General features: G+C 37.0%; 1 protein-coding gene across 3 annotated transcripts in view; it reads left to right on the top strand.

Moving 5' to 3' along the window:
• The window catches only part of UBE3C (ubiquitin protein ligase E3C), a 69,742-nt gene extending 48,858 nt beyond the window's left edge, over positions 1 to 20,884 (top strand). For 2 of the 3 annotated variants that reach the window (XM_039345676.1, XM_039345677.1), the window contains exons 19-23: positions 3,959 to 4,171; positions 7,829 to 8,017; positions 8,148 to 8,214; positions 8,719 to 8,849; positions 19,038 to 20,884. In XM_039345676.1, coding sequence (XP_039201610.1) covers positions 3,959 to 4,171; positions 7,829 to 8,017; positions 8,148 to 8,214; positions 8,719 to 8,849; positions 19,038 to 19,208 — 771 coding nt within the window. In that variant the 3' untranslated portion in view covers positions 19,209 to 20,884. Of the gene's footprint in view, positions 1 to 3,958; positions 4,172 to 7,828; positions 8,018 to 8,147; positions 8,215 to 8,718; positions 8,850 to 9,562; positions 10,062 to 19,037 lie in introns of those variants that run through there. The other variant, XM_039345678.1, reaches the window with a different exon arrangement.
• Positions 20,885 to 21,700: the final 816 nt, after the last annotated feature.

Below are 21,700 nucleotides of genomic sequence, written 5' to 3' on the forward strand. Positions count from 1 at the left end.
AACAACCCGATTACTAACTTATGAACTACAGTGATTCACTTAATAATCAAGGCAAGAAAGGTCATAAAATGAGGCAAAACTCACTTAACAATAGAAATTTGGGGCTCAATTGTTGTCGTAAGTCGAGCACTATTTGTATTTTGAAGACTGATTGCAGTGAAAATGGTTGGGAGCTGTCTTGTGCAAAGATAAGTCTTTTCCTTGTAGTGAGCCCCACCCATCCTAAAATGCCTTGATTGAATTGTGTGGGTGCATTTTAAAATCCCAAATAGAACCTATACCAATGATGGCGAACCTTTTAGAGACTGAGTGCCTAAACTGCAACCCCAAATCCACTTATGCATCGTCGAGTGCCAGGTGGGTGTGGCCCATTGACTGGGAGTGGCTGTGGTGGTAACGGCAGACTGGGTGGGACTAAAAAGTTCAATCAATTCCAACTTTGCAAGACCTTTTTTTCCCCGCGAGAAGTTGAAATTGACTGATTGAACCTTTTTTTTTTTTTTTTGCACATGGCAGTGGAGGCCTAAAGCGAAAAGGTTTTATAAAACCCAGCTGAAGGCCTAGGACTGGGGCGACAGCGCGCGTGCCCACAGAGAGGGCCCTGAGTGCCGCCTCTGGCACCTGTGCCATAGGTTCGCCACCACTGACCTATACAGACCAGTAATGGTACGCACCAATTAAAGTTTTAAGTTACCACCGTCATAAGGCAAATGATGACATGACTGAACTTATTTTAAAGCTTTTTTTCCCCAAAGGTCACTAAGCGACTGTTGTCTTTGTTTTAGTAATTGCCATGGCCATTAAGTGAACGCTGTGGTTGTTAAGCGAAGCCATCATTTGCTATGTTCAGTTTTTGCTGAAACTGGAAATAAATGTCAGTTTTTTGGCAAAAATGTCATAAATTGCTGTCACATAACTGCTGGATGCTGCAAATGGCCTTAAATGCAAGCTGGTTGCAGAGCACTTAAAGTGGGATCATGTGACCGTGCTGGTAGGGGCAGCCATGGGAACTTCTGAACTGAGTTGGAAGGACCTTTTGGGGCATTCGTCATAACTTTAGTAACTCCTCATTCAGCTGCAGATTATATAGATCATTTCTAAATAAAGAAATGGTGACTCACATCTTTAAATTTCCTATGACTCTCCTGAATTATGCTGTATGGATCCACTATGGATCTATGTGCAAGCAATCCGTGGCTGTTTCAGAAGCACTGAGAGTAGGAATAATATGTACATTCTTATCTCTGCATTCTGGATCTAAGGCTGAAAACAAATTGCATTAAAATGTTTAAACTGTGCCCCTTGGGCAGGCAGAAGATCATTAATGTAAAGCTTCTTTTCAAGTATGTTTTAATTAGAAAAGGGGATGTTTTCAAAGCGTTGACTGATTTGGCCAACAAAACTCTAGAAAAGTGGGCATTTGTGCTGTGTGTGCGTAACCATACCCCTCCCCATCAGAAAAGTACAGGGCTCAAGTGTGATTAACTTAACAAAGAACAATTGTACGTTTGAGAGGTGCATGTTGCAAAACTTAGCTTTTACACTAATTAGAATATTAACTATCCATCTTGCTGTGTATTTTTAATGTTCTTGCTTTTTAAATATACTGGAGGAATCTGGCTATGGAAATCAGTATTTAATTAAATGATAGTCCAGTTTCCACAATCCAGGTGGCCTAAAAATGCTTTATATAGTTTTTAGATTAAGTTATAAATGTTTGCTATGGAGTTACCTGAAGATTGATGGAGATGCATTTGAAAAGCATTATTTTTTTTTATTGATTCTTAATGTAGTAAATTACTAAAGTTATTTGGCAGCAAACAGAAATGGCCTGTGATGTTGTTCACATTTATTCTCCTGATAGTACCACAATTTGCATTAATTGCATTGCTAGTGCACTCACTTATATTAAAAAGCTTCTAGTATAATTAATCCTTTTTATTTCAAATCATTTTGGCACAATTTCCAGCAATAAACACTCATAAAAGGTAGACACTTGAGAAATAACAAGCAGGTTGCTTCAATATACCTATTGCTATTTTCTCTTGACATGAAGTTATTGATAGGCTTCTAGGAGCCAGTATTGCATTGGGCTAAGAATTAAGACTCATATGAAAAATGGTAAGTGGATTATTTTGCATAAAAAATAGACAGTTCTTGAATCTGTGTAATTAACCTGTGTTTAAAAAATACCTTGATTTATGCCTACATTTGTATTTCAGTTGCATACATTATGGAAATTTAATTTACAATCCATTTAGCTGATGTGATCATAGTATTTAGAACCATCATTTATTAGGGCTAGTATATTAAATGCTTTAAAGCTACTTTTCCCAACTTGATTCTCTCAAGAGGAATTATAATTGCAACTCCCAGAAATTTTCAGAACACCTGGAGGGCATCCAATTGGGGAATGCTACTTTAAAGGCTTCATTTTGAGATATACACAGGCACAAAAGGGAATTGTACCAAGGTAGACATATATATATATATACATATACATATACATACATACATACATACATACATACATAGTGAGTTATAAGTGACATTCTATATTAAATCCAGTTTGTGTCTCTTTTTGTGTTTGGTTCATCTTTTACTGATTTAAAACTCAAAACAATGACTACAAATTTAAATTCAGCTACATAGATGAAGGTTTCATTTTGTCATGGTTTTATTAAAAATCTGGTATTCGCATTAGTGTAATATCTCTTTAGTTTTGCCCTTATTGTTTGCACTTTCCTGGTGATGGTAGATCTAAACTTCCTCACTGCAGCTAGGTATCAAAATATATTTGATATGACATCAATAATGCTCTTTGCTTATATTACATGTTTGTAATAAAATTCAGCTTGTTCTTGACCTTTCTTGCAGAAAGTTTGAAGAGTGGGATTGGAAATAATAGGAGATAGCTTTTCATTTCCAATATATGCCTGTAATACAGAGAATTAAAAGCAAAGCCACAATGTCATTTGGTCTGTTCAGAGTTAAACTGAAAGCTGTTGTTACCTACACATCTTAGAAAATGGCTAAAAGTTTTCCCCAAAAATCTATTTTGAATCCATAAATAAATACAATAAAATTTCTTGTGTGAAGTATGTACTATGTGATATGTAAGAAAAAACTCTATTTTGAGTTGACTTGAACACATACAGAGAGAGAGAGAGAATGAGAGAGAGAGAGAGAGAGAGAGAGAGAGAGAGGGAGTGAAACTGATGCCATACTTAAATCAAGTTCAATTATTAAGAACATTGTAAATACAATTATAGAAATTATGATACATATTATAGAAATTTTTATAGATGGAGAGAGGATTGAATATAGTATCTAGACTGAAAAAATAAAGCCTAAAAGGGAAAAAAAATGATATTGTTTTAATCAGGTGGATTTTTTCAAGCTTAAACTTTTCTTTTGCTTCTTTCTATGAGTCCCTGGAGCTGAATAAGCTATGAATAACAGGAATGGGTTTGCAATTTTTCATAATGCAAAATTCAACTCCCTTTTATGTAGGATTGCTGAATATAAAATAGGACTAAATGCATATACATTTTTTGCAATAGTGGCAAATACCAAGAGCTCTGGTATTTTTACTATTTACGGTAAAAATGTATATGAGGATGGAGGTTTGTTTTTCGAAGCTCCGAGAACGAATCTCCACCCTCATACACATTTTTACTGTAAATAGTTAGACTTAAGAATAAAAATGTAATTTTAGAATTATATTTTTTCTGCTACATGTCCTTAATTTTCTTGTACAATGCTATCATTGATCATATTGTGTATATATGTTTCATTTTGATGATCACTGACTGAATAAAGATCATTGAATATTGTATATACATTTGGGCCATGAGCTTTTTAGCAGGCATAGAAAATGAAATCATGTGTTTCCTGTCCTGTTTCTGGATGAATGTCAAATGAGTGATTTTCAATCTCTTTATATACTTTTTTAAAGGCTTTATATGAAAATATGCTGGTTGAGCTTCCTTTCGCTGGTTTTTTCCTCTCCAAGTTGCTGGGGACAAGTGCTGATGTCGACATTCATCATTTAGCATCTCTGGATCCTGAAATGTACAAAAACCTCCTTTTTCTTAAGAGCTATGAAGGCGATGTAGAAGAACTTGGGCTGAACTTTACTGTGGTAAATAATGATTTGGGAGAGGCACAGGTAAGAAGATATTTTCTCTGTCTATTATAGCCAGTTAACTATTAATTTCCCAGCACTATTTGCATTCAGATGCCATGGTGATAAAGCACTGACAGAATAATTGCTGTTTGTGCCATTTGGAATCAAAGCATTCAATGTCTTACTGTTTTGTTGATCCAAACTGACACCTTTTTGCTAAAGTGTCAAAGACAGGCAATTTATGTGGTTGCGCTTTTATTTCAAATTTGAATTTTGTATTCTATAATGCAGTTTTATGCCTCATGGGCTTGCCCAGGCAATCGCTAGATGTCAAAGCTGACTCCGAAGCAAAACATACACATACACACATGAGAGAGGGGGGGGGGGAGGGAGGGAGGGAGGGAGGGAGAGAGAGAGGGACGGACGGACGGACAGACAGACAGACAGACAGACAGACAGACATGAAAGAAATAGCTTCTTGTTAAATTAAAAACTTTCAGTTGAAATTTAGACTTGTTCTTCAACATCTTCATCAATGATTTGGACAAGGGGATAGATGGGGAAATCATCAAATTTGCAGATGACACCAAGCTGGCAGGAATAGCCAACACTCCAGAAGACAGGCTTAAGATACAGGAGGATCTGGACAGACTTGAACACTGGGCGCTATCTAACAAAATGAAATTCAATGGTGAAAAAAGCAAAGTTCTACATTTAGGCAAGAAAAAAAAAAGTACAGGTATAGTATAGGGGGTACTTTGCTCAATAGTAGTAATTGTGAGAAGGATCTTGGAGTCCTAGTGGACAATCACTTAAATACGAGCCAGCAGTGTGCTGCAGCAGTCAAAAAGGCCAACACCGTGCTAGGCTGCATTAACAGAGGGATAGCATCAAGATCACGTGAAGTATTAATACCACTTTACAATGCCTTGGTAAGGCCACACTTGGAATACTGCATCCAGTTTTGGTCACCATGATGTAAAAAAGATGTTGAGACTCTAGAAAGAGTACAGAGAAGAGCAACAAAGATGTGTTGGGACTGGAGGCTAAAACATATAAGGAACGGTTGCTGGAACTGGGTATGTCTAGTTTAACAAAGAGAAGGACGAGGGGGGACATGATAGCAGTGTTCCAATATCTCAGGGGCTGCCACAAAGAAGAGGGAGTCAAGCTATTTTCCAAAGCACCTGAAGGCAGGACAAAAAGCAATAGATGGAAACTAATCAAGGGGAGAGAAGCAACCTAGAACTAAGGAGAAACTTCCTGACAGAACAATTAATCAGTGGAACAACCTGCCTCCAGAAGCGGTGAATGCTCCAACACTAGAAGTTTTTAAGAAGAAACTGGACAGCCATTTGTCTGAAATGGTATAGGGTTTCCTGCCTGAGCAGGTGGTTGGACTAGATGACCTCCAAGATCCCTTCCAGCTTTGTTATTATTGTTGTTATTATTATTATTATTATAATAATAAAGGTGGTCTCTCCATTAATTCATAAAGATTGTACTATTTTTCTGTACTGAAAATAGTTGCATTATTAATTATTCACTAACATATTCTGCCAATTGATTAATATATTGTAACACAGTAGGATGATATATGCTCCTATCAGTGTTGCTGCGATATGCCTCACAGACTTCCACACAATTGTGGGAATCCTGAGGGTGGGTGAGTGGGATATATCACCTCATCTGTTCACGCCTTGGTGTGAAGCCGTACCCAACTGTGGTTTTACACCAAGGGAGATATTGAAGTCTGCAACAGCAGATACCCCCTCGTTTGTATACAGATATCATCAGTGTGTATGGTGAGGAGAGGCTAGGGATACTCATTCATAATGAGTCTCCAAGGTGAAGTTGCTGCTTGAAGTAGTCTCAACAGTCCTTCTTCCGTGGTGATACGGGAAGTATATTCCTTCTCTGGAACAGGTAGTTCCAGATTGAGTGCCGGGTGGAAGAAGTGCCAGAATCCTCTACTGTGCTGAAAGTCTGGTCATCTGGAGCTATTATCAGCTGTAGCATGCATCCTGGTGCTTTTGGGCACCCCTGTGCAGCCAGCTTCCTTTGCTTAAGGACTTACTGCTATTTGACAATTCACCTAGGACTGCTGGAAGTGGAAGGGCACCTGGAGGATGCCTAGATAGCTGCTTAAGGGCCCAGACTGCCTGGATTCCCTTCTGCAATGGCTACAGATATACATTTGAAGTGCTCCAGGCTGTCTAGGATTGCAATGTGCCTGTTTTGGATACTACCATCACCCTGGGTCCTGAACCTTGCAACAGAGGGATTGGCCGTATAAAGCACTGGCACCACTACTTTTCTGTACTTGGTTGGGCAAAGAACTCCTTCCTCAGCATTCAGCTCTTCACTCCACCTTACTTTCAGTGCCTGAGGAACAAGTATAATATTAAAATCAGCCCTCAGCCCTTCCTTCTTTTGACCAGGAAACCTGGTACCAGTCTGCCTCTGATCAGCCCCTTTCCTTGGTTGTAGCTTGTTCAGCAGTGCTGCTCTAGAAAAGGAGAGGGATGGAATGGTGGTGGAAGGGGAAAAAAACCTTAAAGACAATGGGAAAAGGCTGTATTTAATGTACCTGTATCTAACCATGCTTTCAGCTAGAGAGTATGCAGAAACCAGTGAGAAAAGATTGGTTTCCTGAAATAAGCAGATTTGGGGGAAGGGTTTATTTTTTTGGAGCTGTACAAGGAAATTCTGTCAAATTCAAAAGAAAACAAGTTCCACATACCAAGGGAATGGAAGGGGTGAAGGAATCCCTGATGCTCTGTTCAACTGTAACCATCACAAACCTTGCTACACTGAATCAAACTTGGTCATTGTGCAAGCAGAGGAAGGCTGGCAGGCAGTTACTACTAGTTACCATTGTTCCAGCAGAAAGCACTGCTTTGCCTTGAATCCAGTGGTCTCTTCACTTTGCCCCTTACCCTTATTATACTTCCTCCCCCCCCCCCTCCGCTATATGGACTCCAACAGGAGAATTTAAAAGTTTCAGTATTCAATCATAGTAGCTAATGCTGGACTTTCAAAACATTTCAACTTCAATACTTTTTCAGTACTGATTTGAACTCTCAAAACATGCACATTTTGGCTTGTTTACGATCCACCCAAAATAACTGTTAAGTGCAAAAAACCATTTTGTACATAATCTTAGAGAGTTCCTTTTAAATCAAGATGCATTCCGATATTTGTTTGCTAAACTTCAAAAAACTTGCAGGAGTTTCAGTCAAAATCACGAATTCCATTCCTAGTAAACTTTGGTGTTTTTTTCAAAATGATATAAAGCTGAAATGAGGGAGTAGCTGGGGCATTGAAGTATTGTTTTTAGAGAATGTGTGTTTTCCATCTTTTATCCAGCAAGATTTTCAAAAGTTGATGTCAACAAAAGTTTGTTGAATCAAACTTCTTCGGAATCTCTGTTGTTCCATTATGCCATCTAGTGGCAAATGGCGTAACAAATGGGCCATATTCCTTCTTTCTTAGCCAAAATGTCCCCTTCCAGGCAAAGACTCACTCTTTAAGTATTGATAGTGCCATATAAAAATAATGTATTCATAATTATTGAAGATTGGTGTGTGAATTGCTGCATCAGCACAATGTCATGGAAGGTGATTGGGGCTAGGGGGGAAATAATTTGTCTAAAGTGAATGGGGTTGATTTCATACAAGATGTTTTGTGTTTTTATAGGTGGTTGAATTGAAGCTTGGAGGAAAGGATATCCCTGTCACTAGTGCAAACCGAATCGCCTACATCCATCTTGTGGCAGACTACAGGTTAAATAAACAAATCAGACAGCATTGCCTGGCATTCAGACAAGGTCTTGCCAATGTTGTTAATCTTGAGTGGCTCAGAATGTTCGATCAACAAGAAATACAGGTATAATCATTTCCTCCCAGCCAAATGGAGGAAATGATGCATTTAGCAACTTTAAAGAAAATTAAGAAGATTCTAATGTTCTGCCTAGATGTATTAACCATATATACTGCTTTTTTTCCAACCCTTCCAGGTTTTGATTTCTGGAGCCCAGGTTCCAATTAGTCTAGAGGATCTTAAAACGTTCACAAACTATTCAGGCAAGTACATGGTAAATAAAGGTGGCGTTGAAGGACAAAAATAAAGAATCCAAGCCAGGGAGGTTGAATATGATTAATTCTCTTTGATGTCAAGAGAAGAATAAATTATATGCTTATACTCTTTATGCATGCCCGCACATGCACTCATTTGGAGGATGAATAATCAAAGACCAGAAGTAGCAAAAATATATTAACGTAATATGCAGTAATGTACAAAAAGGAATGAGTAGTCCTACAAATTAGCAACACGTTTCCCTTAGTTTTAAGATATTGTTATCTCTTAAATAGTATATGAAAGAAATGATTATATGATCTTTTAACTATTCTTTTATGCCTCCTATTAGTAAAGCTTACAAAATCTTACTTATTAGTCCACCCTTTCATCCTGATATTGTTTTTCAGATCCATACATAAAAAGACTCAAAAATAATTGTTTTCTAATCATGTAGAATAACTCTCTAACTCAGTTTTAATGCAGTTTTATTTTCTTTTTTAAAATGGTAGGAGGTTATTCTGCAGATCATCCAGTAATCAAAATATTTTGGATAGTAGTTGAAAGTTTCACTGATGATGAAAAACGTAAATTACTCAAGTTTGTGACAAGCTGCTCTCGACCTCCTCTCTTGGGTTTTAAGGTACCTGCCTTCATAATTTTGTCTTCTAGCTAATTTGTTACAGCCATAATAATTAATTAATAAATTAATAAACATTTGTTTAGTTAAAAACCAAAGCAACATTAAAGTAATGGGGATGCATTCCTAAATAAAAATTAAGATTTTGTGTCTATTCTAGGTCAATATTTTAAATGTTTTTAAAAGAACCTATTGCAATCAGTGTAGTGGTACTGTAGTTCTAAATATTTAGTCTTAGAAGTATAACTGATTGAATTCAGTTTGACTTCTTCTCAGTTAAAAATATATAGAATTGCAGCTTCAGTGTTTTTTTGAGAAAAGAAAAATTCGCTCAGTATTTGGAGAGATCAAATTAAAAAATTACAGGTGAAGTTAAAAAAGTGAAATCAAAGGAAGTATTAAATAAGTTCCCAGCCTTATTGGTACATGCTACTTGACCGAATAATCCATTTCATCTCAATTATTTTACATGATAAATTAGCGCAGTCACGTTCCAAAGAAGCTATTATCATTTGACTAGTAATGTGGTCAGGATCCTGATCATGATGTTGGTTCTTTCTTAAAATAAATGTGGATGTTTAGATGAGCTTCTGTAATGCGGGAAAACATGGAATCCTCCATGCTTCCTTCACTGCATGGACTTATTATACATAGCTATTGCTTTACATACTATTCACAACACTCCAAAAATGAAGATGTGTTTGCTTTCTGTATAGGAGGAATAAGCAATCTGCAACTCAGAAGGTCTTCTCTTGAGAATGCAGTTGCTGAAAAACAAAAACTATGATATGCTGCCATTTTGTTCCTGATTCCTCCTCCTGTCTTACAAACGTATGGAACCTATCTCTAAATTTCTACTTTGAGATCTCCCTATAGAACATGGTATATAATATACTGAACTTAAACATGTTATATACTTGATACTCCCCATTTACAGTTCTAAGCTGATGAAATCCAGAATCCAGGTGCAAAAGTATTATTCAAGAGAGGAAGAATATATTATTTTGAATAAGAGTACCAGTGAACAGGATTGGTTTTGGTATCAGAGTTGAGCTTACAAATAGTAGCATGAAAATCTACAAGCACAGGTAGTCTGGACTTACCACCACAATTAAGTCCAAAATTTCCATAGCTAAGCAAGGTACTTGTTAAGTGAGTTTTATCCCATTTTACAACCTTGCTGCAATTGTTAAATGAATTACTGCAGTTGTTAAATTAGTGGCATAGGTGTTAAGTGAATCTGGCTTCCCCATTGACTTTGCTCATCAGAAAGATTGCAGAAAGTGATCACATGATCTTGGGACACTGCAACCATCATAAATACATGCCAGTTGCCAAGTGCCTGAATTTTGATCACATAACTATGGCATGCCAGTGTTTAAGTGTGAAAAACTGCCATAGGTCACTTTTTCAGTGCTATTATAATAACTTTGAATGGTCATTAACAAATGGATGTAAGTCAAGGAGTATATGTAGGCCTCCTTTAATAATCACAATTGTGAATGGGAATTCAGTCATTAAACAAAGTAGTTGCTACAGTGAGGGAAAAAATTATTTGATCCCCTGCTGATTTTGTATCTTTGCCCACCGATAAGGAAAAGATCAGTCTATAATTTTAATGATAGGTTTATTTTAACAGTGAGAGAATAACAAAAAAGTTCAGAAAAATGCATTTCAAAAAAGTTATAAATTGATTTGCATTTTAATAAGTGAAATAAGTATTTGACCCGTTCACAAAACATGACGTAGTACTTGGTGGCAAAACCCTTGTTGGAAGTCACAGAGGTCAGACATTTCTTGTAGCTGGCCACCAGGTTTACACACATCTCAGGGATTTTGTCCCACTCCTCTTTGCAGATCCTTTCCAAGTCATTAAGGTTTCGAGGCTGACGTTTGGCAGCTCGAACCTTCAGCTCCCTCCACAGATTTTCTATGGGATTAAGGTCTGGAGACTGGCTAGGCCACTCCAGGACCTTAATGTGCTTCTTCTTGAGCAAATCAATTTATAACTTTTTTGAAATGCGTTTTTCTGGATTTTTTGTTGTTGTTATTCTGTCTCTCACTGTTAAAATAAACCTACCATTAAAATTATAGACCTGATCATTTCTTTGTCAGTGGGCAAACGTACAAAATCAGCAGGGGATCAAGTAATTTTTTCCCCTCATTGTAAGTGAAACTGTAATCGCACTTAACAATCTGACTGCAGCTTTGCTCTGCTTTCCAGACCTGCAAAAGGTCTACGATTGGTTGTAAAGTTACTGTTCATCACTATTGTAACTGCAAATTACTGCTAAATGGAGATTACCTGTACGCTTGTTTTCTCCTTACTCTTTGTCTCATTTAAATAGCTTAAATTTGTTCTCAATGCTAAGTGAGTGGGAACTGGAAAATGGTGATCTCCATTTTCTCTTGGAATTGGAATCTTGATTTACTTTCTGTCCATACCCACCTTACTGAAATTGACTACATTTGGAATCAGACTTTCTGTTGCTAAGCAAGGCAGTTAAGTGAGTTATTCCTAATTTTTTAATTGTTGTTAAGTGAACCAAGGGGTAATTAGTCAAATCTGACTTTGCTTGTCAGAAAGTGGCTGGGAAGTTTGCAAATGGCAGTCACATGACCCTAGGAGACTTCAACCGTTGTAAATTTGTGATCGTGAGGATGCTGTGATGGTTGTAAGAGTGAGGACTAGTTATAAATCACTTTTTTCAGTACCATTGTAACTTTGTTACAGCCTCAATGTTCCAGAACTTGAAACAGTTGCCAAAAAATGGTTGCAAAGCACAACCTTCATACTCAAAAGTTTATTGTAAAATACATATGATTTTGCCTTGGAAAATAGAGCAGAGAAAAACATTTATCAAGGAATGGGTGAAGATTCCCAGTCATTCCTTCTGATGCTTGTTCGTCAACCAAAGAGGCTACTCATCTACTGTAGAATACCAAAAGCTGCTATTACTTTACCCACCAAAGTGAGGAAGACATATTCTTACCCTGTTGTGCCATTGTGGCCTCGGAACTTTCAAGAGAGTAGCATAATTAGTGCTTATAATAAATGTCCCTGCAGTATTTTGAAGATGAAGAGTACCATGTTCTGTAAGTAGATGTAATTAGTATTTGCCATGAAGTAAATGCATTCGATTAACCAAAACATACTATTGAGGGCAACATTAGAGCAACATGTCAACAAAATTAATTGTGTATAGCTGTATTAAAATGGAAGCTATTTCAATTTTACTGTTAAGGGTGTAATTTGGAATTGTCTGGCCTGAAATCTTACCCAGGCTCTCTATTATGGAACTTTCACCTTTTGCTAAAGTTAGTCCAGACTCATTTAGAAGAAAGTAGTGTGTCTTGCAGTCCTTTGTTTATAAATAGCCCAGTCATGACTTTCACTGTTAAAAAAAAAAAAAGCCAAGTCTTCACTCTCAACTGCTTGAATTCACACTAACATATGCTAAAGCTAATTAAAGTTTAATACGTTTAATGAATGAAATGGTTACAGACTAAAAGAAATCATTAAAGTGCCGTTGGAAACGGTTAAGTTCCAATCAGGGCACACAATAAATTGGTGCTGCTGCTGCTTCTTCTTCTCTGCTCTTGCAGATTCCCGTTGCAGAGTATTTAATTATATGATAGATGGTGCCCTTGGCTTGGCATTTCAACAGAGGACTTCATTTTTAACATTTTTTTAAAGCTTAAAGTAAGAAAATTCAATTAGTGCTCTGAGGGGAACGCTAAAAACACAGCATTTTAGCTTTGACATACTTTTTAAGGCCTCCATTTAAACAATAACTTAAAATCTCATTATCCTCTTGACTCAGAGTGCTAGGGTTTTTTTTTTTTCCAGTTTCTAAAATCAGATTATCTGTTTTAACTGACCAAAGCACGTGATGAAATTAATACTTCCTCACCAAGGAAAATGGAACTTTAGTTATAACACATAAACTATCTTCTCATTTTTGTTAAGGGAAATAATTTTCACAGAATAAATACTTAGGGAATCTGTCTTTCACTCTGCATTTATTCTATTTATGTATTTTATTTATATGTTGCATGTTTCCTTTTAAAATCAATTTTTTTCAGAGTTGGAATACAATTTTTTTCATGTTTTAAATCGATTTTTAATCGATTTTAAGCAATTTTAAATCGATTTTCTCAGGACAACAATATAATTTTTCCTGTTGTAAATAAAATAAGTATGTATAAAGGAATAATTGGAAAAGAAATCTTTGACCAACATAAGTCTCAAAACAAATTTCCACGTGGTGTAATTTAATGACGCATGTGATGTTGTGCGAGGTTCTGGATACTAAATAAAAACGAGGCTTTGTATAAAAAAACATAAATATTACTGTTTCCTAAAGCAGAGGTCCCCAACCTTTTGGGCACCAGGGACTGGTTCCGTGGAGAAAGGTTTTTCCATGGACTGGAGAGAGTGTGGTTTGTGTCTATCCCATAGATGGGGCTTTGCTTGCTTGTGCGGCCGGGTTGTTGGCATGCTGCGGCCCGGTACCGGTCCAGAGACCGGAAGTTGGGGACCCCGTCCTAAAGGATGAGCCTGAATTTAAAATGTTTTCTTCTTGAGAACCATAGAAATCCAAATCTTGGGTAATTCTCAGATTCTCCATTTTCCCCCTTTCAGTGAGACCAAACACTGTGAGTCTCCCTATTACCATCCCAAATGTGTGTGTATGAGGCCCTTGTAAATATGTGTTCTATATATTTGTTTGTGTATATTTGTACCCGCCAAAAGCCATAATCCAAAATGAAAAGGCCATATAAATAAAAACCAAATTAGCAAATGCTTACCAAAATAACTACATTATAAACAAAAGGTACCTCAATTGTGAAACTAATGGATCGTCCGTTGTTTCTTTCATACAGGTAGTCCTCAACCATTTGTTTAGTAATTGTTTGAAGTTATAAGAGCCCTGAAAAAAGTTAATTATGACTGTTTTTCACGGGCAACTGGCAGGTATTGCTAACAGTTGCAATGTCCCAGGGTCACGTGATCACCTTTTGCGACCTTGTGACGAGCAAAGTCAGTGGGGAAGTCAGATTCATTTAACACTTGTTTTACTAACTTAACAACTGCAGTGATTCACTTAATAACTGTCACAAGGTTGTTTGTAAAATGGGGCAAAAGTCACTTAACAACTACCTTGCTTAGCAGTGGAAATTTTGGGTTCAGTTGTAGTTGAGATCTACCTGCACACACAGAAACGTACAAGTGCACATTTCATTCTCTTCTTCCAGCAGAAAAACAGCAAAGGAAAGGAGGGAAATGAGAAGGAAGAGCACCCTGGGATTGTAAGAGAACTAGGGCAACACATTTCGTGGGAATGAGATAAGGGAAAGAGATGACTGGCAGGGAAAGGAAGAAAACTGAGGATCTATCTGAATATTGCAAAGAGATTTATGTTTAGCAAGCATGTAGGCCAGTGGTTCTCAACATTTCTAATGCCGCGACCCCATAATACAGTTCCCCATGTTGTGGTGACCCCCCCCCAACCACTTATACATCACCGGGTGCGAGGGGCGTGGCCAAAGAAAAGGGGGAAAAAATAGTGGACAGCCTTGTTTGGCGACCCCCGTGAAATGGTCGTTAGGCCCCAAATGGGGTCCCGACCCACAGGTTGAGAACCACTGCTGTAGGCAATCTTTAAACTCAGGACTGTCTTTAGTTTTTTTAATGGATCTCAAAGGGCCTGTTATTTTTTGTGGAAAACAAAATCTGGGTTGGCTACAGCTCGGTACTTAGTGTGAAAAAGCGTTGCCCAAAGGGACAAAGATATCTAAGGCTGGAGGAAGCATCCCCGAGAAAGGGAGCTGGAAGGGGCAGCAGATGGCACTGTGGAAAAGCCATGCTTGTGTGTTTTGTGCTAAAAGGCACCAAATTTGTTCTCAAAATTTTCAGTATAGCTGCTGGCTTCAGAGTGAGGATTCCCAGTTCCTTGATACTTCTAGAACTAGCTTCTTACATTCCCATAAGTGTCTTCAGGTCAGCCTCTTTCTAAGTGTCATATGCTTCCATGTATAGATTAATAACTGTAGAGGCTGAGGGAATAGTCTTGAAGGACAAGTGGAGGAGATTCTTCTTCCAAAGCAATGGTCAGATAAGAGGGGCTTCACACCACCTCTCAGTCACATGTTCACCATTACAGCCAGTTAGTATATATTGTCCTATTTAAAATCGTAAACACAATCAGCATGTGGCTTTTTTCACTCAGTGACCACTTCATTTAATAACTGTGTCATCAGTCCCAGTTGCAGTTGCTGAACAAGGACTTCCTGTACCTAATTTATTATTTAGGCCTACAATCCATAGGCACTTCAGTCCCTAGGTTACATGGTGTACAATCACATGTATGATGAATTGATTTAACATCCAATCTCTCCTGCAGTCAAACTCAATACAACTCCCTTTCCATTTTCTAACCCAGAGCCAGCCTTCAGAGTTTCTCATTTCATCCCAAAAGCCCTGCAGAAGAAGCACAACTTAGCTGGATTCCATCCTTATCCACAAGTTTGTTTTCAAAAAAGGAAGGTATAGCTGAGAAAGTTAGCTTACAGGCCCCTTTCCATTGGTTCTCCTGGGAAGAGAATTCGTTGTATACCTTTTCTGCTCAATCATTACAGAGGGTGAAGCAGTTAGTCTCCAGGTGTATCTTGCCCAAAAGACATACACAGCTTTGTAGGAAATAGCATCTTCATTGCACTGGAAATCAGCTGCTAGCTAGCACAGCTCCTGGAATGAGGTATCATGCTATATCAGAGTAGATCCGTTACTCTGCAAGTGATAAAGCGCTTTCACAGCCATCATGTACTGGAGGTTGATGAGGTACCTAATGGAAATGCCAGTTAAATGGCTTGGGATCCCAAGCACATTCTGAAAATAGGTGGACCTATCAGACAACTGAATGGACCCTCTTAATGATCCATCTTGGGAGAGATCAGATCATGTCTCACTGCTGCAGAGTAAAAACAGATCCTAGATATGGGTCCTTAAGTGCACTGAATCTGTGATGGAAAAAAGCTCATGATTTGTCATAAATATACTGAAATCTCCAACCCACTCGGACTCCATCCCCAGGGAAGAAGATAGGTTAGAAATCTCCTAATAGTAAAAGCCTGGGGGAATCAATTTATCAACCTGATGATAAGATCCAGTAGCTCTAAATTTCCTCTCAAGACCAGTTTCAGAAACGAGACTTCCTCTCTGGTCCCTGCTAGCAAGCTACAAAGTTTCTTGGAAATTTTTTTGGCATCCCTGTTCTGCGGTCAAGATTGATGTAGCAACAGTAATGTTGGGCATATCTTGGATATGTGTGTCTAGGGATGGTTTGTGTGCAGACATAACATTCTTGTTTGTGCCCTTGATAAAATTATTTTGAGAAATAGTTGATGCAAGTATACTGAGCGATGAGAGAAGCTTTCCCTTAACTTTACATAAACTGTTCTCTGTACTATCAAGACTGTTTGTATTGTGCTGACCTTTGTAGTATATAGTCCTCTGTATTCTTCAAATTGTTGAGTATTAGCCAGAATACAAACAGACAATATTTTTAAAAAAAAACAAATTTTATTGTTTTTTTCATTTTACAAACACGTGCTTAAGAATCAACATGGTGGCAGGGCAATCAATTGCCCATAAACAAGATAATATTCATAAAATTCAGATTAAATCATTAAAAAAATCATTAAAAAACTCCTCTCTTTTCCCTCTAATAACATATTATATTCAAATTAATATATTTCAATAGAACTAAGTCAATCATAACAATCCTCAATAACCTTTCATCTAAGTAGATCCACAAATCCAAATCCTGTGTTAAGCTTAACTATTTCAATTGCTATATTCCATATTTCTAATCTAAATGCATAATTAACACATCAGGTGTCCCCCCATTGCCTTTTTCCTTAACATATTCAATAAACATTTATTAGTATCATTTCTTCTTTTATCTTATTCTTCTTCCATTACAAAATAACTATCATTCCTGATAAAAAAATATTAATTCAAAACAAAAGAGAGAAAGAAAAAAAACAAAAAACGAAACTAAGAAAAAAGAAAAATACCTTTCTATTTCTATTAAACTTTATATTCTATCAATCAATCCCTCAATATCTGTATCAAATTCCTTTAACCTCCTCCCCAAATTACTATATCCAAAACATATTGATACATAAACAAATATTTTATTATTAAATTCAAACCTTTAATTAATTTTTATTCAATCTAACATCTTATTTAACTGTCTTAAGCCATAAATCACTCATTGGACAAGGGCCTAATGCTGGGAAAGATTGAGGGCAATAGAAGAAAGGGAGGACAGAGAATGAGATGGCTGGATGGAGTCACTGAAGCAGTAGGTGTGAACTTAAATGGACTCCAGAAGATGGTAGAGGACAGGAAGACCTGGAGGAACGTTGTCCATGGGGTCGCGATGGGTCGGACACGACTTCGCAATTAACAACAACAACAAGCCATAAATCAGTCCATATCTAATTAGCCCTTTAAACCCATTACATAAAGCCTTAAATCACACTCTTAAATGTTATTCTAGCTTTCCTTTTATGCCAGACAGGTTTCCATAACAACGCCTCTATATCAATGAACAAGTCACTTTTTATGCCTTGTGATATCCTTTGGATCAAATAAAAACGTCCCCTTTTCTGTTTTAGAGACCTAGCTTTTTTATAAGTAATCCCTTGTTGTTTTAAAGAGTCAAGTCTCCACGTTTGAAACTGATGAATAGGAGATCAGTTATGTCCAACTTTGTAGGTAATAGTTGCTTATCCAAGCTACCATAGTTCTCAGTTCGTTGAGTTTGTCTGTCCATTTCTGTTGGTATTAGATTGTAAGTGGTTTAGTTACGGTATTTTTTAGTTCCTCCGAGATCTCATCAGGATGGATATAAAGTAAAGTGGAATCTTCTTTACCTTTAGTTAATCCCGCTTCTGTTGTTTTTTGGTCTATAGAATACTCAGCTAAAGTCTGGGGGTCAGTTTGTAAATTCAAAGCAGAATTTCTGTTTTTTATTTCCATAACAAATTCTTTTATTTGCAAACATATTTTGTCAGTAGCTTCATAAAATTTTTCCAGTATGAGCTTATAGTCAAGTTGAACATAGGATTGCTCCATTTCAAAAGTAATTAGAAACAGTCTGTATCATTTAGTAGAGGCTGTGTTCAAGGGACATTTAATTAGTATCCACCCCCACCAGTACGGCTGTTAAATTTCTTTGTATTTTTCTTTTATGATAATCTGGAGGTCAAAGTCGGTCTCACCATCAGAAAAGAGAGCCAGTTGCAATTTTAACTTTTTTCACAAGGTGTCCTCATAAAATGTAAAATCTTCTCCCAGAGACCAAAAATCTCATAAACAAGATCAGGAAAGACAGAAGAAAGGAGAATTCAAATCCAATAGTAGATTCAATATTAAAAAAATTTCCAAGACCCCAAAGTGAATTAAAAAAAAATAAAAATAAAGAAAAATCACTTTAAATTAATTCAGTCCATTCAAGCTTCTTTTTCCCACACTCACAAACACCGCTTTCTTAAAGCAGGGAAATAATTTCAAAAGTGCTTTTTACAGGCACAAAAGAAAAAGGAGAACCAAGAGAGGGGGAAAAAAGTCTCACCCGGCTCAGCCATGGTGGTTCCTGTGCTTAGATGTTCTTCTGACTTCTGGTTACAGCAGCAAGGTGAACGGCCACGCTCTCCCATGGACGACAAGGACCTCCTCAGCGGTAGCCATCCCTCCAAGGCGACTTTTCGACCTGATTAAGGGTCTACTGGCAGCGGAAACTCAGCTGGCGAGGAGAGCCGTCTCCTCGCACAGCTGTGAGCGCCGTGATCCAAAACCGGAAGTCAAACAGACAATATTTTTTCTTTGTTTCTTTCTTTAAAGATTTTTGTATTGTATGTGAGTTATCCTTCCATTTCATTGTTGAATAACTGCTTGATAGAATAAAATAAACCATTTTTTATCATGTCCCATTTCCCCAACTTTTCATTATTAAAGGTTAGCTGGTTCTCCAGAGTGAAGATGACATCTTTTGACAATTACTGTTCCCAGCTTCAGATGCTCCTTTAGAGTCATGAGTACAATAACACACAGAGATGGCATTTTTAAGTCATTTTTAAAACTTATTGTTTTTTCCTTATCTCTTTCCCTGGACACAGGAATTGTACCCTGCTTTTTGCATTCACAACGGGGGCTCTGATTTGGAGCGACTGCCCACCGCCAGCACCTGTATGAATTTGCTGAAGCTTCCAGAATTCTGTGATGAACACCTTATGCGGAACAAACTGCTTTATGCGATTGAATGTGCTGCTGGATTTGAGCTGAGTTGAACTGAACTGATCAAATGCTTTGCAGAGGAAGTAATCAGTGCCTATTCCTTAAGACACACACACACACACACAAACACATATCCCTAGCAGATTAAGAGAGGTCCGTGTAAATTTTTGCAACTCATTTTCCCGTTGAATTATCCTCAAGTAGGTTTCCGTTTTAATGTGAGGCATTAACTGGCTATCATTTTTTGGAAGTTTAAACCCCACTGAGATTTTCGGGATGGGATTCAAAAGGAGCAGTTGCTAAATTTTCCAAGAGAGAGAGAGAGCACCTTTGGGACAACGACATCTTCGAGAAAATAACCAAAGATGAAGGCTTTGTGCTATTTGAACACAAATAATTCCACTAAGTGGCAATAAAGTGTCCTGCAGGAGTAGTTTATGGGGAAGAAACAGGGTGATGTTCCTGGAGAGGGAAGAGAAATATTTGAAAACTGGCCTGCAACTCAAGTAACCCCACCTCCTTTGAAGAGGTAGAAATTGTTTACCATTTTTTGCAATTTATTTGCAACTGAAAAAAAATATTTTCATTTTATTAGGTGAAAGTGAGACATTGAGAAATTTATTTTGGCCTTTAAAACAAAGATATTTATCTACCTGAATAGGCATGCCTGTTCTTCAATCATTCCCTTAGCCAGTGTCACAATCAGTTGTACACTGTTCCAAATAATGTACTTGTTTTTTTCTGATCTGTTCCATTGTTTCTCCGTGCTTGTAGCTTTAAAAAATTCATATTACTTTAACCTATACAATAAGTAAAATGGTTATGACAGTAGAAAAGGAATTTGTGTAACAACTATTAAAATAAATTTGTATAAAAGAATCAGGCTTCCTTCTTTGCAGCTGAAAGCTTTCAGGTGTTTGCATTTTCTCTTTCATTTACTCTACCTGGAATGCAATTGGTGAAAAATGTTTTATTTGCTCTATCAACAGGACAGAGAATGAGGGGGTGGGGCTACTTGATTGCATTTGATTGCCAAGAGAAATATTTAAGGAAAAAAAGAAATAGTTCAGAATTGATAATCACACATAATCAACCTTTGTCATGTGCAATTCTTGTTTTTTTTTAATGATACAATTGGGTTCCTAAAGCATTAACTGGCAGAATCAAGTTATGTCCTTTTGAGGCAATGAAAGAGACTTCTAAACTATTGAGCTGGGGGGGAACCCTCAGCTGGTGGTCTCCAAACTTAAAAGCAATTTTACTGCTGAGAAGCTTCTAACTTTAATTATTAATCAGCAGTAAACAGCAGTATATTTTAAATGTGCAAAAGGGATCTGAATGGTTTGAAGATGTTTGCTAGTATTAGTATAAAAATGTATAATTTCATGACTTGGATACAAAATGAAGTGTTAAAAATGCTATTTGTAGTTTCCTTGTACAGAAATAAAACAATTTTCTTTTTTGTTTTGCTCCAAGCTGCTTCATTTATGTTAACTGCAACAATTCTATTTTGTTCACAGTTGTCTTTGTTCATTTAAATATATAAACTATATGTTTCAGATAACCCTTTTCTAAAATGGCTTGCAATATCTTGACGAGAAAACTCTGAATATTTTTAAAGTATTATTTTATAATCCACAGCATTAAATATTTCAAAGCTTTTTTTCAGAACTGTTCCTCTGTTGGCTTAAAACTATTCTGTTAATTGAAAATATAAATTAAACTTTTATATTGTGCAGTGTAATTTATTAGTATAGAAATTCAATTGAATTAGAAGCAAAGGGTGAAATTAACTTGGGAGGGCACAAAACATACAGTGAGTTACATTGGTTGTATCAAGCAATATCGCTTTTTTATACTTACACTACTGCAGAACCTTTTTTTTTTTTTGAAAACTAATTAGCAGTCTGCTATTTCCAGAAAAAAAAAAAACTAAAAACATTTTAAGAGATATTGTTTGGGGCTTGTTTAGCTGAAGACAGTCAAGTTTCAGTTTATTGGGCCTCAGTGCAGCTGACTTCACTTAGAATGTAATTAACATGTTTGTAATGCTGTAATTCCACAAATGACACAATCTGACCCAAATTATATAATTTGCATTCTTTGTGTATTGATTTATTTCAGTGACTTTTGTCATTTGTCCAACTTACAAAAGTAAAGATTAAACAGTATAAAACTTGTGCTATTTATCGCCCAAAGCAACTCTTTATATATATATATATATTGAAGAAAAATGCTACAAACTATACTGGGGATCTTTAGAAAGCATCTGCTGCTGCTTAAACCAATCATCCACCTTCAACCCTACGAAGTAAACAAATAGCAAACCATTAAGTTTTCCCTAGAAAGCTGCAGGGATTAGTCCAGGCAGTCGCCATGAATCAACCCTGCCTCAAAGGCACAGAAAATTAAAAAATAATTTAAAAAAAATACAAATTTCCACAGTGCGAGAGATGCTAATTTCGGGGCAGCCACTAGGGGGCAAGCGTAGCACTAACTTCCCAAGAGTAGGCTGGGGGGTGCGCGTGTAAACATTCGGCCGACT

The sequence above is a fragment of the Crotalus tigris genome, unplaced genomic scaffold (assembly GCF_016545835.1).
Source record: "Crotalus tigris isolate CLP2741 ecotype Arizona unplaced genomic scaffold, ASM1654583v1 scf7180000017969.2108049, whole genome shotgun sequence".
NCBI lineage: Eukaryota > Metazoa > Chordata > Lepidosauria > Squamata > Viperidae > Crotalus > Crotalus tigris.